Source organism: Agelaius tricolor, unplaced genomic scaffold, assembly GCF_023055355.1.
Source record: "Agelaius tricolor isolate 1412-34295 unplaced genomic scaffold, bAgeTri1.0.p SCAF_19, whole genome shotgun sequence".
In the NCBI taxonomy this organism is placed as follows: Eukaryota; Metazoa; Chordata; class Aves; order Passeriformes; family Icteridae; genus Agelaius; species Agelaius tricolor.
In genome coordinates this window covers 4,804,565-4,819,558 of record NW_027269279.1, presented here as the reverse complement: position 1 = coordinate 4,819,558, position 14,994 = coordinate 4,804,565, and the positions used below count along the sequence as shown (strand labels likewise).

Genomic DNA, 14,994 nt, shown 5'->3' with positions numbered 1-14,994 from the left:
TACTACTGTGAGTAGGGACATGGCAGTAAAAGCTGGACAGTGCAGAGTTTGTGCCAAGTCATGACCCTTTCCCACAGACAAACTGCCCTTGTTGGGTTTTGTCTACTCCCAAGATCCTCTCCCAGCTTTCTATCAGGTTTTTTTGACTGCCAGCATGCACAGGTGATTCTTTTTACTCAGAAACAAGCCAGAAAATACAGATTCTTTCCATTCAGCCTCATAAATACACATGCACATGCTCAAAGGGATTACGCTGCCAGCTTGGCTATGGGACTAGAGGTGATTTTCAAGCCCAAACACATCTCAATGTAAAAAAAAACCACCCATCTACTTGCCTTTTATCCATACAGATCCACTTATCTGAACTCTAACTGGAGTTTCATTTTTCTCACCAACCAGCTGTGAACTAATTACGAGGGCTTTAACTAGTCCTGCTCCCTCTCCAAGCACATGGATCCAATTAAATCAAACTGCAGCTGATTTTAATCAATCTTCCTTGAAGCAGCCAACCTTGAAGAATCTCTTCTTCAGCTGGAAGAGTAGAGGAGAGCAGGAAAAGCAGGAGAGTAGTATTTGCATAAGGAACACTTCACATCCGCTTGGTTGCCTGTAAACACAGGGCTCCTAGCAGTAAGAAATGCTAATTGAACACTCCTCACAACTCCTTCCTCCCACTTTATCCAAAAAGCACTGATTTGATCAGTCTTTTTTGTTCCCAGCATCAAGCTGCACTTTTCCACCAGCACCTCTGGAAAATGGTCCAGATCACTTCAGATAACAAACAAACCAAGCCTTTCTCTGAAATCTCAGCCTGCCCACCATGGGCCAAGTAGTAGCAGCTCAGGTTTCCTGGAAATGTTATTTTGCTTCATCGAAAGGAAGGAGGGTAGAGAAGATGAGATAAAATTGTGTGCTTAAGCCCACTCTTTTCATATTATTTGAATCCCTCTCCTGAGCCAGGGTTTCAAATGTTTTCCTTAAGATAATATCCTGGGCACCAGGGAGGCAGTCTCAACCAGGTGTCATTTCTCTACAGCTCTACATCTCCTGTGTTTTGTAATCTGAGGTTTTCATTAGCAGTAAAGACCTGGCCAGTGAGTGATATCCATGCTAAAGTCTTTATACCAGTGAAGGAAAATCAATGCAGCCTGCAGCTAGGTGTCAAGAGGCAAGGGGTTTTGGAAGACAGGGTGTGTGGAGGTGGAAAACACCTTCAGGCATCACTCAAGCTGTCCCCACAGAAGCACAGAATACAAAAGGATGTCAGATATTATATGGCTGTGGAGAGGAGAGGTATCAGCACCTTAGTTCTTTTGCTAATACTGAGCTCAAGGAGTCTGAGTCACACACCAAAAGCACCTTTCCAGGTGCTCCTTTGGCCCCTGCCCAGTCCATCAGGATCCCCTTGCTCACAAAGTGGGTTTTTGTGAGAAATCAGCAAAATTCCTGTGCCAATATTCAGATACAAAGGATGTGAGAGGAGGAGGTTCTTCAGAGAAATGGAGATTAGACATTGGAATGGGCTGCCCAGGCAAGCAGTGGATTTGCCATTCCTGGAAGTGTTTAAGGAAAGCCTGGACATGGCTCAGTGCCATGGTCTGGTGGTGTTGGGCCATAGGTTGGATTCAATGATCTGAGGTCTTTTTCAACCTAAATGATTCCCTGATTTGGAGACAAACACTTTTGAAACTCCACACCTCAATACATTCAAACTGACATTTTAAATTATGAATTATTAGCTGTATCTCCCTAGATTTCATGCACCAAACACAACTTTGTGAACTCAACAGATTCAGTTCAGTGTAAAGCACTCAGAGCCTTAATTCTACAACCTGTCTCTTCAAAATTCCCAACTTTAATATGTCCCTTCTACATTTCTTTCCTTTAGTAGATAAAATTCCAGGAGTCAGAGATTTTACTTTACAAGAAAGAACTGCAGATAAGGATTTGTCAGAAATCACCCTCATTCTACCTGGTTTAATGTCAGCCCCTTCTCGTACATCTTTATTTGATTTGAAGCCATGCTTCTCCCATTTTTGTAGTTTTAGTCATCTTCCTGTTCAGTAAAACTTCCTTGTGACTTCTGTATGTAGTTTGTATTGCTTTTTTTCCTTTCAAAATACAGACTTTTATTTTAACCCATCATTTCCCAATAACTTCTTTCAGAGGTGGGAATAAATAACATGTCAAACTGGCAACACTTCAGTGACCTTATCTGAGTGTATAATGACATTTTCAGCATATTTGCTCAGCACTGATAGAAGAGGTGAATTTCTAAGCTTTTCCTTAACTTTGTGGGTTCTCACTCTAACAAACCTTCTTTCAATGTGTTTATATAAAGAGTCATTTTAAGCTTGGCCTGTCAAGGTATTTGATTCACAGGGTGAATAAAAATTGGGAAGGCTGATGTTTTTCCCTCTGAGGAGTTCTTGGCCATTCAGGTGGGCACACACTGATCAATACTGACACTTTAGCATTCAGCTGACATATTCCTGTACTTGTGCTTTCCTCTCTGCTCCCTCTCTTTCAAAAAAACTACTTTAGGCATCAAGTTCTCTAAGGCACAAGTAAAGTGAGACTTCAGGGACAGGGGGAGCAGCCTTCTGTTAAATAAGGAGTTAAAGCCACGTCCTCAGCCTTGCCAAGAGAGATGGAAGGGCATCATTACCTGAATTCAGCTCACTAACTCCAAGCCTTCTCTTTCCTAGACCTGCTATTAAGACTTGGCATCTCAAATCACTTGGTTCATCTTTGTATGAATAAATAAAGCAGATCTTTGTGATATTTCAAGATACCATGACTAAAATAGGGAATTCCTCTGGTCAGCTCTTCTTGGAAAGCCAGCAACCACTCTAAGACCATGTAGGCAGATTAACCATGACCTGAGCTGTAATCTGGTCTGAAACCAAAGCTGCTTGTGTGTTTGTTGGGAGACCTAAGCATCCAAACACCAGCCCAAAGCTTTCATCTCCTTCTGATGACTGAAACCCAATTAAAGGAGAGCAGGGTGACAGGTTTCACACTAAACATGGCTCAGCAGAGATGCTCAGCAGCTCTTAGCTCCCTGCTTTATCAAAGCTGTCACTTCCCCTGTCTCCAGGAACGGGTAATAAAAAAAAGAAATTTTGATTCACGTCTAATAGGTGTCAAGATAAAATCAATGGTCTGGCTGAAATCTGGGTAATTTCAAACCAGGTTTCATGCAGGTTTTCTACCATGAAGCAATTTGCAAAAAAAAAAAAAAAAAAAAAAAAAGGAAAAAATAAAGATAAAAAGAAAGAAAAATTAAGCGAATGCTACGATGACAAATTGTTCAGCACATCAGAGAGAAAAGAAGGAAGAGATAATATTCTTCTTCAAGAAGGGTGGGTGGGCTTTGATTGAACCAACAGGGTCAGGTTCTCGTTTGCTCCAGCATCTTTCAAACAGGAAACATCACAAAAGCTTGAAGCAACTCCCCTGCTCTTCCTCTGCACAGGAAAGCTGTTCCTAGGGTAACAACAACCTGAACACCAAGCCCACTTCTCTGCTGCAGGTGCCCTCGTGTAGGATTTCACAGATCTATCCCAAAAGCTGAACACCTTCTGCCATAGAGGCCAGCACCAGGAACAGGCAAAGCACACAGGGTAGCACAGCAAAGGGAACACATCTCCATCCTCCTGACTCCACAGCTGTGGGTGCTGCCAGCTCACCCCCTCCACAGCACTGATGGTTCCTGCCTTGGAAAACTCCTGCCTGCTGAGGTGGCCTCTGCTCTCATCACTGACACCAGCAGAGAGGAGACTTCAACATGAACAAAGCTCAAAATTCCCATCCACTCCATGCTGTCCAGCCCTGCCTATGCTCTCACTTTGTCATGAATGAATTTGGGGACAGACAACTTCTAGTGGTGGAGCTACGTAATACAGACCCATTTTAAGGCTCCAAGAAGAGAAGTCCTAGAGAGAGTCATCCAACAGGACAACTGAATCTGTGTGATTCCATCTGAGATCAAACCCCTGTGATGGCATGGTCAGAAACACAGGTGTGGCAGTGCAGTCAGCACAGGCTGCCCAAAGGTGCCTTGCCCAGATGGGAGCCCTCATGGACCACACCATGGTGGTCTCCAGCTGCTCTGGACCCCCACACTCCTACCTGCAGAGTGAGCTTCTCCAGCTGCATTCCCAGAGATCTGTTCTCCTCTGCCAGCTTGCTGCGCTCAGCTTCCAGCTCCTCAATTTTCAACCTGGAGAAGAAGGGAAAATTATAATAGACTTTGGGTGTCCCTGCACAGTCCCACCACAAATAATCAAGTACAGCATGAAACTAGAAATGGTATCAGATTATTCCTGCATTCAGTACCACAAAACTGCACTACAGAGGCAGCTAAAACATATGGTTAAAAGTGACGTGTTTATATGATGAAACTTTAATTTGTAAAAGAATATTAAAAATACACAATTTGAACATAAAGCAAGTTCAGCTTGGATACCTTTTGAACCACAGACTGAGTCTAGACCATCATGTTTAATAACCACCAGCAGCTAAAACCTCCATGAGGCATCAAATCTCTTTTTGATCTGATTTATACTTTTGGCCTTCACAATACTCCTTGGCAGTAAGTTCCACAATTTAATTATGTGCTGTATAAAAAATTAGTTCAGTTTGTTTTATACTTCACATGAGATTATTTCACTGTGCCCGTTAGTTCTGCTATGAAAAGTCGTGAATAATTGTACCACACTCCCCTCTCCACACCACAGTACAGGCCTCCTCTATTATTTCCTGAAGAATCTCAGTTTAGTCTTCCTTCACACCAAGGATTTTCCATTTTTTTATTGTTCTTCCTCGTTCCTTCAAGTTTTATATAGAGTTTTTGACATGAAATAAGCTGGAACTACAAAGAGCTACTCAGACATAATCAGTGATACAATGAGGATTTCTGCTTTATTTTCAACTTTCTTTCCAACAGCTTCTAGTATTCTATTTGTATTTTTAACTATGGAGCACTTAGCTGATATTTCAGAAAGCTCTTCACAATAATGTCAGATCTCTTTCTTGAATGACAACAGCTCATTTAGAGCTCTCTGTTGTGGGAGTAAAAGTAAGGGGTTTTTTTTCTTATGTGCATGGGTTTGGCAATTATTGACATGTAACTTCATCTCCCATCTCAAGCAGTATCCTAAGATTTCTTCTGAAATTCTGAATGCTCTAATAAGCTGAAAAATTTCCTATTATCTCAAACTCTGCCACCTCACTACTCACAAACCCCTTTTCTGTGTTGGACAAGGTCCCAATTCCCAATCAAAACCATTCTAGGACATAGTGGAAAAACCCTCAGCATTGTGAAAACATTTATTCTTTGATTTTCTATATTTTAACTTTGTATTACACAAGCAAATTAACAGAAGAAAAATGCATGGAGTTTTACAAAGTAAAAAATATCTTGCCTTATCTGTAGCTCAGGAAATCCTGGAGAAAAGGCACAGGGAATCCAGGAGAGCCTCCTGGCAAGGTACCCAGATGTTCTGTCCAGTTCACACGGGCACCCACCACTGGCCACCCCCACAGACTGGGACAGCCAGACCTCCAGGGTTTATATATTCTTATCAATCCAACAAAAAAATCTCCTTTTTTATTCCATCAAAGTTTCTTTATGACCTTTGGCTCAAAGCTTTTTGAAAGGTCAAATACATTTGATCAACCATACCAGCCTTAGATTGGTGAATGATGGGTGAATCCTTCAGAGAACTCTATCAAAGTTGTTAGGCAGGAGATTTATGTATAAAAGATTGGATACAAAAGTTTTGCTTGCATTTAAGTACAGAGTACAAAATCCTGATGCTCCTTCAAGACTCTCCCCTTCCACATGTTAACTTCTTGGAATTAATTGTGCAACTAATACAGAACAACACTGATCTTTGGATTCAATTTTCTCAGGAGCCTTTTCTCAGAATAGTCTTAAAAATTAATTAACTTGCTTAATACTTTTAAATTATCTAAATTAAGCTGAAAATCCTTGCACCATATAATAGAGTATGCAACCATCTGCCAATATCCCAAAATTATGCAACAGCAATTTCAGGTATGAGGAAGAAGTAATCTCTCCTATTCATTTGGCAACAGTTCCAAACTTTTCCATAGAAGCAGGTTGATCTACATCATGCTCAGCACAGAAATGTCTCCTTTATAAATATGCAGCTTGGATTGCCTAAATTATTTGTAAGCCTGACCCCTGCTGGCAATTTTCAAATATTATAAAATCTCATTTTTTCTGCTCTTGGAAGCCTCTAAAATGCCGAGGAACAGCTTTAGCACTGTCCAGGCCATTAAAAAATATCATCAATAACTTTCAGAAGAGACACCAAGCTAGTGGGGAAGGAGGATGCTGCAGCAGGAGACTGAAAAGGTCAGGAAAAATGGAAATTCAAAGTGGAATTAATGCTTTTAACGATGTATTTCTAAATGGATTGCAGAACAGGGCATGAGGAGAGCAACACTCTTCTCTGAGGAACAACAGTGCAACAGCTCCTGAAAGGTCACAGCCAGACACAGGACTCTCATCAGTACTTTCTCCATCCTTGACATGCTGAATTTTAATTGGGAACAAATTTCTCCCCATCCAGCCTCACAAATAATCTGATGCTGCCTTTCTCTGCCTGCAGAACTTGTCTCTGTGGTGAGGTTTAAGATCAGGCCTCTCAGTTGCCCTTTGAAAATCACTCACAGCAGCAGCCAGAAAACTCTTCCCAAAGACCTGAGACACAGCTGTAATGAGGGTAGATTCAAGCCATTACATTTTTGTGCTATTTCACCTGCAATTTTAGGATTCAATAATCTGTTTGTGCCCTTTGTGCCTCGCTGCTGAGCGCACGGTGATTTAAAGCCCGGGGCACTCCCAGTCAGGCTGCAGGTATCACAGAATCCTGAAATGGTTTGTGGTGGAAGGGACAGTAAAAATCACTTAGTTCCCCACTCTGCCATGGCAGGAACACGTTCTCCTACCCCAGGTTGGTCCAAGCCCCATCCAACCTTGGACACTTCCAGGGATGAGGCAGCCTCAGCCTCCCTGGGCAACCCTCTCCCCACACCCTCACAGGGAAGAGAATTTCTTCCCAATTTCCCCTCTAGCCCTGGCTTGTGTCAGTTTAAGCCGTTTCTCCTTGTGCTACCGCTTCATGCCATGGTCAAAAGTCCCTCTTCAACTCTCTTGTAGCCCCTTAGGGTCATCCTGGGGTCTCCTCTTCTCCAGAGCCACCTGCAACAGGCACAGGAGCACCCCTGAGCTGGGGGTCCCAGCATGAGCATGGCCTTGGGCTCACCCCCCTGCTGTCTGCTCCTTCCCAGTGTCCCAGCTTTGGGGGCACCCTCATTTCCTGACACAATGTGGGGATGCAGGGCTTCTGCCATGCTCTGGGCAAGGTTAGCCCATTGAACCTGGGGCACTCCCTGCCTCTCCTTCAGGGACAAAACCTGCTGCTTCCTCTGCCCTGAGGAACACAAGCATTGCTGCAGCCTTTGTGCCAAGAGGATTTTGGGACTGACTAGTGCTTTCACCATTTATCCCTCTCCTATCTTATTTTTAACACTCTTAAGTGTCCTGGATCTCCAGTGGGAAAGCATTCAGAGCCATTAGCAAACAGTTTGTGCTATTCCAGCTTTGCTTCCCAGCCCCCTGGGAAACACTTCCCAATGGCAAAGAGAGAGAAGCAAGGGAAATCCTATCTATATATAAACACAGCAAAGCATTTGCAGCTGGTGGTTAAAATATGGAAGTCAAATATTGAAAAATATTTACTGGCTTGGCACTTGGATTTTTTTCATTTATGGATTTTTTTCATGAGGTTCACGTACAGGGATGGTTGTGCACTGCTTTGGGATGCACCAGCAGCCACAAAGGCAGCCTTGATGCACATTCCTTGTGCCTTTTCCCTCCAGGAATACCTGCACAAGAGAGGTGATGCTATTTTATCACCAGTTGGCAATCCTCCACTTGTTACATATTGGAGTTACCTGCAAGCAGGGAGAACAACCCAAGACAAATCCATGTGAGCACCATGAAAAGCAGGGTACAGAAACACCTGGGCACAGCACAATCCTCTACCAGCTCAATTTTTGGCCCAGAATGTTTAAAAAGCACCTTAAAGATCATTCAGTTCCAGCCTCCCCACCATGGGCAGGGACACCTTCCACTAAACCAGATTCCTCCAAGCCCCATCCAACCTGGCCTTAAAAGCTGGTGTCTATTGTAAAAACAGCCCTGTGCCACAAGGAAGGAAGAAACATCAGTGACTTTCTGAAATACCAACACCATTGTCAAGTTTCGTGATACAGGAAGAAACCATTTGAATTAATTTATGGAGAATTCATAAACTTCTCCATACAGGGGTTTGGAAACATGAAAATATTTAATCTCTGGCAAAGATCTCTTCACCTGTCTAGAAGATTTTCCTGTATCAGACAGCTAAACCAAGAGTTGAAGGCTCCACAGGCATAAGGTAAATTGATGCCACCTCCATAACCTTTCACAAGATCAAGTTTAGTGCAAGAATACAGATTCATTGGCATTTGCTCAGCCTCATGGATTTTCCCTCTTTTAAAAACAGAGCTTCCTACTGCCTTAAATGCATGTTTCCTTATCTCAAATCAGAAGGGGGAAGGAGGGAAAAAAAACCCACCTACAGCCTCAGGTCTCCTAAAATGACACTTGTGGGAATCAGGAGACATCCCACTGTGTGTTTTCAGTCTGTCTAAAAACCTGAGATCGTGAGACAAGGCTGCTGCTACCTCAGAAAGGAAAAAAGGGGGCAATCTGTTGGATTTTCAACAGCATCCACGCACTCCAAAAGTGTCTCTGAATCCAGAGCTTTTAAGTGGAATTAACCAGTGGAAACTCCCCCAACCATCATCCTTTTATCCTGGTTTTATTGGTTTTTAATGTTCTCAGCTGTGTTATGTGGCTGCCTGTGGAGATCACCAATGAGGACACGTCTCACAGAGGCCCCATCTGCCAAGGGGACAAGGCCATGTGGAAGAGCTACTGCAGAACAGGAAAATACTGAATGGAGCACAAAACGTATGTTGGGAAGATGCTATTAAGGGATCCAGATGGCATTGAGATGGTGTTAGGAGCAGAGCAGACAGAATATCAGCAAGTGTGACTAATGGGCATTGGCAAGGACATGAATTTCTTTTGAATTACTGTAACTCTACCCAGTCACTAAATCCACAGAAAACATTTAGGATTTACTGGGGTTGCAGCTTGACAGCAGAAAGAAAAAGTTCAGATTTGTTCCAGCTGAAAAGGTCCTTCAGCTGTTGCCACTTAAGTCTTCAGTGAAGTTCTTTTTAAATTTATTCCTTTTATTTATAGATTCTGAAATACCAGTTTCTGCACAGTTATCACCTTCCCTCTAAAAGGTGCTAATGCCCAAATGCTGTACTCTACAGTGCAGGAACTCAATGGGTTGACCACTGTTTCTTTTCACAGGATCTGCAGAATATAAACAAATATTATTTCAGAGGGAGCAGCAAAAAGTGTGAGAAATGACAGCATTAGCACTGCTTTTATTGTCTCTCCAGAAACGATGATGCTGGGAGAGAGTTTCACATTTAAAGTTATAAAAGGTCTGACGAAATAGCACTTTGTTCTCAAGAGAAGGAGGAAAAACTGATAAAGTCTTTCAAGTTTCTGGCTGAAAATTTACTTTCCATACTAAAGAAAAATGAGACAAAAGGTATTTTTCTTAAAAGCTCTCGTTCACTCACAGGAGGTAAATACAGATTCAAAGGATTAATATGGATTTTTTTTCCTCCTCCTTTATGTCTCCCCTGCTTTTGTTTTCAGAAGTGAGCTCCTAGCCACGGGGTCTATATGGAAATGTCTGGAGGCTCAACAGTCCATTCCTGTTCTGCACACTCCTCTTGCTGGCTCCTGTTTTCCACATTCCTTCTTGACAGCAGCTAACAGGGGAGGCTGGGCTCAGCCCAGAGCAGCTGACAGGCCATCCTGTAGGTTACAGGATTTCAAAGACTACAATAAACTACAGAGATGGAAATAACTCCCTCAGAAACTGTGGCATTTCTTTCCCCTTTCCAATCTGGAAGTTTGTGTTCTTCCCCATGTTTTCTCCCAGAATTAGTTTCTGGCAGTGCTGTGTAGAAGGAAGGAGTAACAGTAGAGTTTGTGTTGCCATCCTTAGCAGCTACAGAGAATTGAGTGAACTGGTGCTGTTGAGGGTCACAGGAGGAGGATGAGCACAGCAGACCTTATCCCTTCCCATTCTGATCCCTGCTCTCCTCCAAACCCCTTCTGTTCTTTATTCACACCCACCCAGTTCACTGCTGCTGTATGGAGAGGACACATCCAGCTGAGCCACAAGGAGTGTTCTGATGTGGATCACAGCACATTCTTCCTGAGCTCCAAAGGGCTGGGAGAATACAGTGATTTATTCTGTGTTCCTTTGAGAAGGAGCCTCTTCTGTGAAAAAAGAACTTGGCCCAGTTTCTTGAACAATGCTCAGAAAATGCAAAATAAAGTCCAACCATATTCATTGACTGCTTAAGTCTAGAAACATAAGAAAAAAATCTTTATGGAGTCAATTCTGAGATTTCTCTCCACTCAGATGTGGAGTGCCTGAGAGTGTAAAGGAGATGTCTGAAGCAGTAATAGAAGCCAACATTAAGGAGAAAGGAGCAGGGACTGGCTTGCAGTGCTCCAGCAAAGAAAGCCTCAGCAGAAAGAAAATGCCTTGCACCAAGGCATTTACTGTTAGAGCTGAGCAGTGAAAAGGGTGATCAAAATCAAACAAATCCAAGCTTTGTAACTAAATAACCAGCTCTGTAACTAAATAACCAGCATCAGGGCCTGGGACAAGTATTTTAATCAGCCATGAGAACAAAAAGTGGTTAAGTAAAGAAATGACAGGAAAAAAAAAAAGTCTGGAATTAAAACGTAGAACTGTGGCTGCTATGCACCCACAGCTTCAGGAGCAAGAGAGATGAAAAACCAAAATATCAACGTGAAACAACTGCAGAAGCTTGGCCTCTGCTGAAACAGCCTTCAGAGTATGGCCCATCATTGGGAAACAGCTCTGCACCATCAACCACCCCACTGGGAACTGGCCTGGGTTTGGGACACTGTGGGAAAGGTTTGACACCATTTCATGGAAGGAGGAGAGAGCGAGATTAGTAAAGAAATTCCTTAAAAACAAAGAGGGAAAATCAGGAGCTTTAGGGCTACTGTTGAGCTGAATCAAACACCACGATCCCATAAGAAGCAGGTTTTGGTGAGCTCCACTCATCCCTGCCCAGGAAATAGATTTTCATTCAGGCCAGAGCCAGACATCTCCATCCCCAGTGTCACAAGCCTGTCCCCCCCCAGAATGGTCTGGACTCTGTGGCAGTCCAGCTGCTTCCCCCTACACACACTGTCCCTGAAGCTGCTCAGGTAATAGACAGCAAATGCTGTTCAGGGAAGCTAAACAGCAAATAATGAGTCTTGGAGGGGAAAATAAAGAGCCTGAATATCTCCCAGATGAAAGGGTGCTGCAGCAACACCAACCAGGGAGAGAGAGACTGGGGAGGCACTGTAGAAAAACTCTGCAAACCTGCAGGTCCCAGAAGAGAGCAGACAGGCTGCTGGCTTTACTGATACACAGGCACATTATTAATCAGGACTGACAGGTTTAATGCTGCCAAGGAGGTGCTGAATACTCCTGCAGCAGTGCAAACCTCAGGTTTCAGAGGGTCCAGTGTGCCTTAGCACAGGAAAAGCCTGAATGAGCTAAAAAAAAAAAAAACCACAAAAGGCAAAAGTTGATGAAGACAGGTTTATCTCCCTGAAAAAGGGAAGTCATAGCATTATCTCCTTCAGCAGAACTCAAACATATGATAGAATAAAAAAAGGAGATGTATGCCTTGGGCCTCCAGAACTATTACAGCACCTTGAGGGAACTATAGGAGCAAGTCCCCAAGATGAGGTGTACAACCCTAAAATGTATTGGAATAGCTTAGCTGAACATGTGTTATTTTCAAGCACCTCCCTCCTGCTATGGAACTGGGCTTTCAAAGCCATAAAACAAGCTCCAGAGGCAAAGCACAAGAGCAAAGCTATAACATACAGGCCAGTAATTTCTGCTTTCTACAAATTCTGCTTGCTGCAAAACCTTGCTTTCAGTCCTATGAGGCAGTCACACTTTATTGTGATGGAGCTGAAAATATAAAAGAATTAAGAAGTGAAAGTCCAGCCAAAGTCTTACATCAGCTGAGAATAAAATACTCAGTCTGTGAGGACCTGATTTGCTCAACTTAAATAAAAGGAACTTTATTAAACATTCAGAAACAGATGAACTTTTTTGTGTTCAGTATTTATTGCGTCACCTGCTTTGCAATGAAAGCTATAAAAGCTTTAATAAATACATGGAAAGGTTGTTTAGCTTCACTGTAGCTTTTGTAAATGCCCATGTATCCTCTGCTGAAATGCTGTTTTGTAACTTCTCTTTCACTGAATCACAACAGGTACCCCTCTGCCATCTCCAGCAATGCACAAGGGGAAACATCCCTCTTTTATCTCCAGTGCTACACATGCATCAGCAGCACAAAAGCTGGATTCTAAACCTCTTCACACACGTGCCAACAGATCCTGTATTTACAGTCGAGATTTGGTCAAAATAACAAACAAACAGCAATGCTATTTCCACAGGAAATCAGTCAAGAGGGGGAACAGTGATGCAGGAGCCAGGCCTATGAATTAACTGACAGCAAAAGACCCCAAACATCAGAAGAAAAGAGCCTGAAGCCTCCCAAAAGATAGCAAAGCTTATAAAGTATCTAAATGCAGGACAGATCATGGGCTGAGTGTTTCTGCTAATGCTTCATGGGGTTCTCACATCCATAAAAGCTGGTGAGAAAATAAAACTTGTGCTCAGAAAAAGAACATCCTACTTCAGGAATACAAGGAAAATATGTTCTGATCATCATCCCATTGCCTGAACAGCAGGCAGCCCATGGACACAGGCAGTCTATACACATAAAACTCATGCACTAAAGCATGGTGAGTTCCTGTACCTGCTGCTCCACCAGGTGATGACAAAAACCATAGCAGGCAGTGGAACTGCCCCAGGCATTTCCCTTCTCATTAGTTCCACCAAAAAGAGTGGAACATGCTCGGCCTTCCCCTTGCTCTGCCTACCTGAGCGTGTCCACCTCCTCCTTGGTGATGGCAGTGCTCTGCTCAGCCGTGCACTGCTGAGACTTCAGGACCTTCATCTCCACCTCCAGCTGCAGGAGACAAAAGGCATTAGTTCCAAAGGGAGCAGGAAATCATGAGGTTCTGCACAGGGCAGACTTCTCATGATACAGAAGTGAAGCACAACTTCTCTCGTGTTGGATGTCAAAACCTCTCAGAACTCTCCTTCCCTTTGCAATTCCTTTTGCCTTTCCTGACATTTTCTCCACAACAGATGAGGCACAGAAAGTTGAATGTTACTAGCAAAGCTTCTGTTTCTCTTTCAGGTATTTCCCCTATTTTCCCCCATGGATAATGGGAGGCAGAAGACTCTGTGTGGCATTAGGAGCTTTCTGGGACCTGAGGTTCAGTATTGATAGTTCAACCTCACTCAATTCCCCTCCCAGAAGAAATGAACCACAGGATTACACTGTCTTGTCCACAACAGCTCTGAGACACAGATACATTGAATCCAAAAGACTGGGGAATTTTTCCAGCACTTTCCAATATACACTTCTAGCTCTGGCTGCTCAGGTAGCTCTGGCTGAACAAACAAACAATTAAGAATATTTTCTGCCTCTGGCTTTGTTTGGGTAAGAACTCACAAGAAAGTATTTCAAAACTCTGCAGACATGAGAACTTCTTACCCAGACTCTACAATTCCCAGGCTCCCTGACTTGTAACAGTCTGGATGCCTAATTCAGAGTTCATGACAACGCACAGATTGATAAACTCCATATGCTACCTGTTTCTAAACCCCTCAGAAAATGATTTATTATGAAGTGTAAGCAGAGACAAACTACCTAGAGGATACTCAAACTTCTGCTCCAACACCTACTCCCAGCTCAGACCTTCTTCACATACTCATCCTTGAGATTCTGGACTTCCTTTTGTCATCTGTCTTTTCACCACCTGTTGACTAATTCCCCTAATAAATCTGTTGATGGAAATTATATTTTTTCACCCAGGAGGAAAAAAATAAGCAATCCAGCCTTAATTATAAATGCAAAACTTATGACCACAGAGAGTTCAGTGCTCAGCACCAGGGAAATAATCCATTAATACACCATTCCCTGCAACAGCATAGATTAGACTTGTAGAGCAAAATCCCATTGCAAGGGCAAACTTCTGCAAGCTTTTTGCAGAAACTCTCCAATTTTACAAGAAAAAGGAGCATTTTGTCACGGACAGTCATATTGCTTAGACAGAAGTGAAGTTCTGACATGCTGCCTCTTTGCCCTACCATACTTAACAGAAAAGACAGGCAGAGCATGGCAGTGCTGTTGGCAGGAGAGGGCAGATAATAGATGGTTGGATTATGCTCCCACCCCCTTCTGCCACCAAAGGAACAGAGCAGAAGAAAGCACCAAAAAATGGTTTGACCTAATTCCCCCTGACACCCCAAAAAGCCCTGCATTCTCCCCCTGCCTGTCAAGAAACATCTAGGAATAAAAAATAAGCAAAGGCCCACCTGCATCATCAGGCTGTACAAATGTTAATGCATATTAGCTGCCTGATAAGATTATCACAGCCAGAAATGCTTCCCTCAATTTTCTGATTACTGAGCTTATCTCTCCCAGCTCAGCCCATCACAGATGGCTGGGGATAAAGCAAGCACACCAGATAATCCCAGGAATGTGAACAAAAGGTACTGGGATGAGGAGTAGGCTTCAATTCCAACCTACTTCTAGCAGGAAAACACTCATTATGCCTCCTGTTTCCCATGTCTGCTGAAGCCTGGATGTGTTTGCTGTTAGGAGTTTGAGGATGCTTTCTCTGCTGAGTGA

The 14,994-nt window shown here is 43.1% G+C and overlaps 1 protein-coding gene across 3 annotated transcripts in view; it reads right to left on the bottom strand.

The window, feature by feature from the left end:
- Positions 1-14,994, bottom strand: part of MAD1L1 (mitotic arrest deficient 1 like 1) — a 349,550-nt gene that overhangs the window by 149,492 nt on the left and 185,064 nt on the right. For all 3 annotated transcript variants that reach the window (XM_071443960.1, XM_071443961.1, XM_071443963.1), the window contains 2 exons: positions 13,172-13,260; positions 4,135-4,225 (listed from right to left, as the gene is read on the bottom strand). In XM_071443960.1, coding sequence (XP_071300061.1) covers positions 4,135-4,225; positions 13,172-13,260 — 180 coding nt within the window. The remainder of the gene's footprint in view (positions 1-4,134; positions 4,226-13,171; positions 13,261-14,994) is intronic.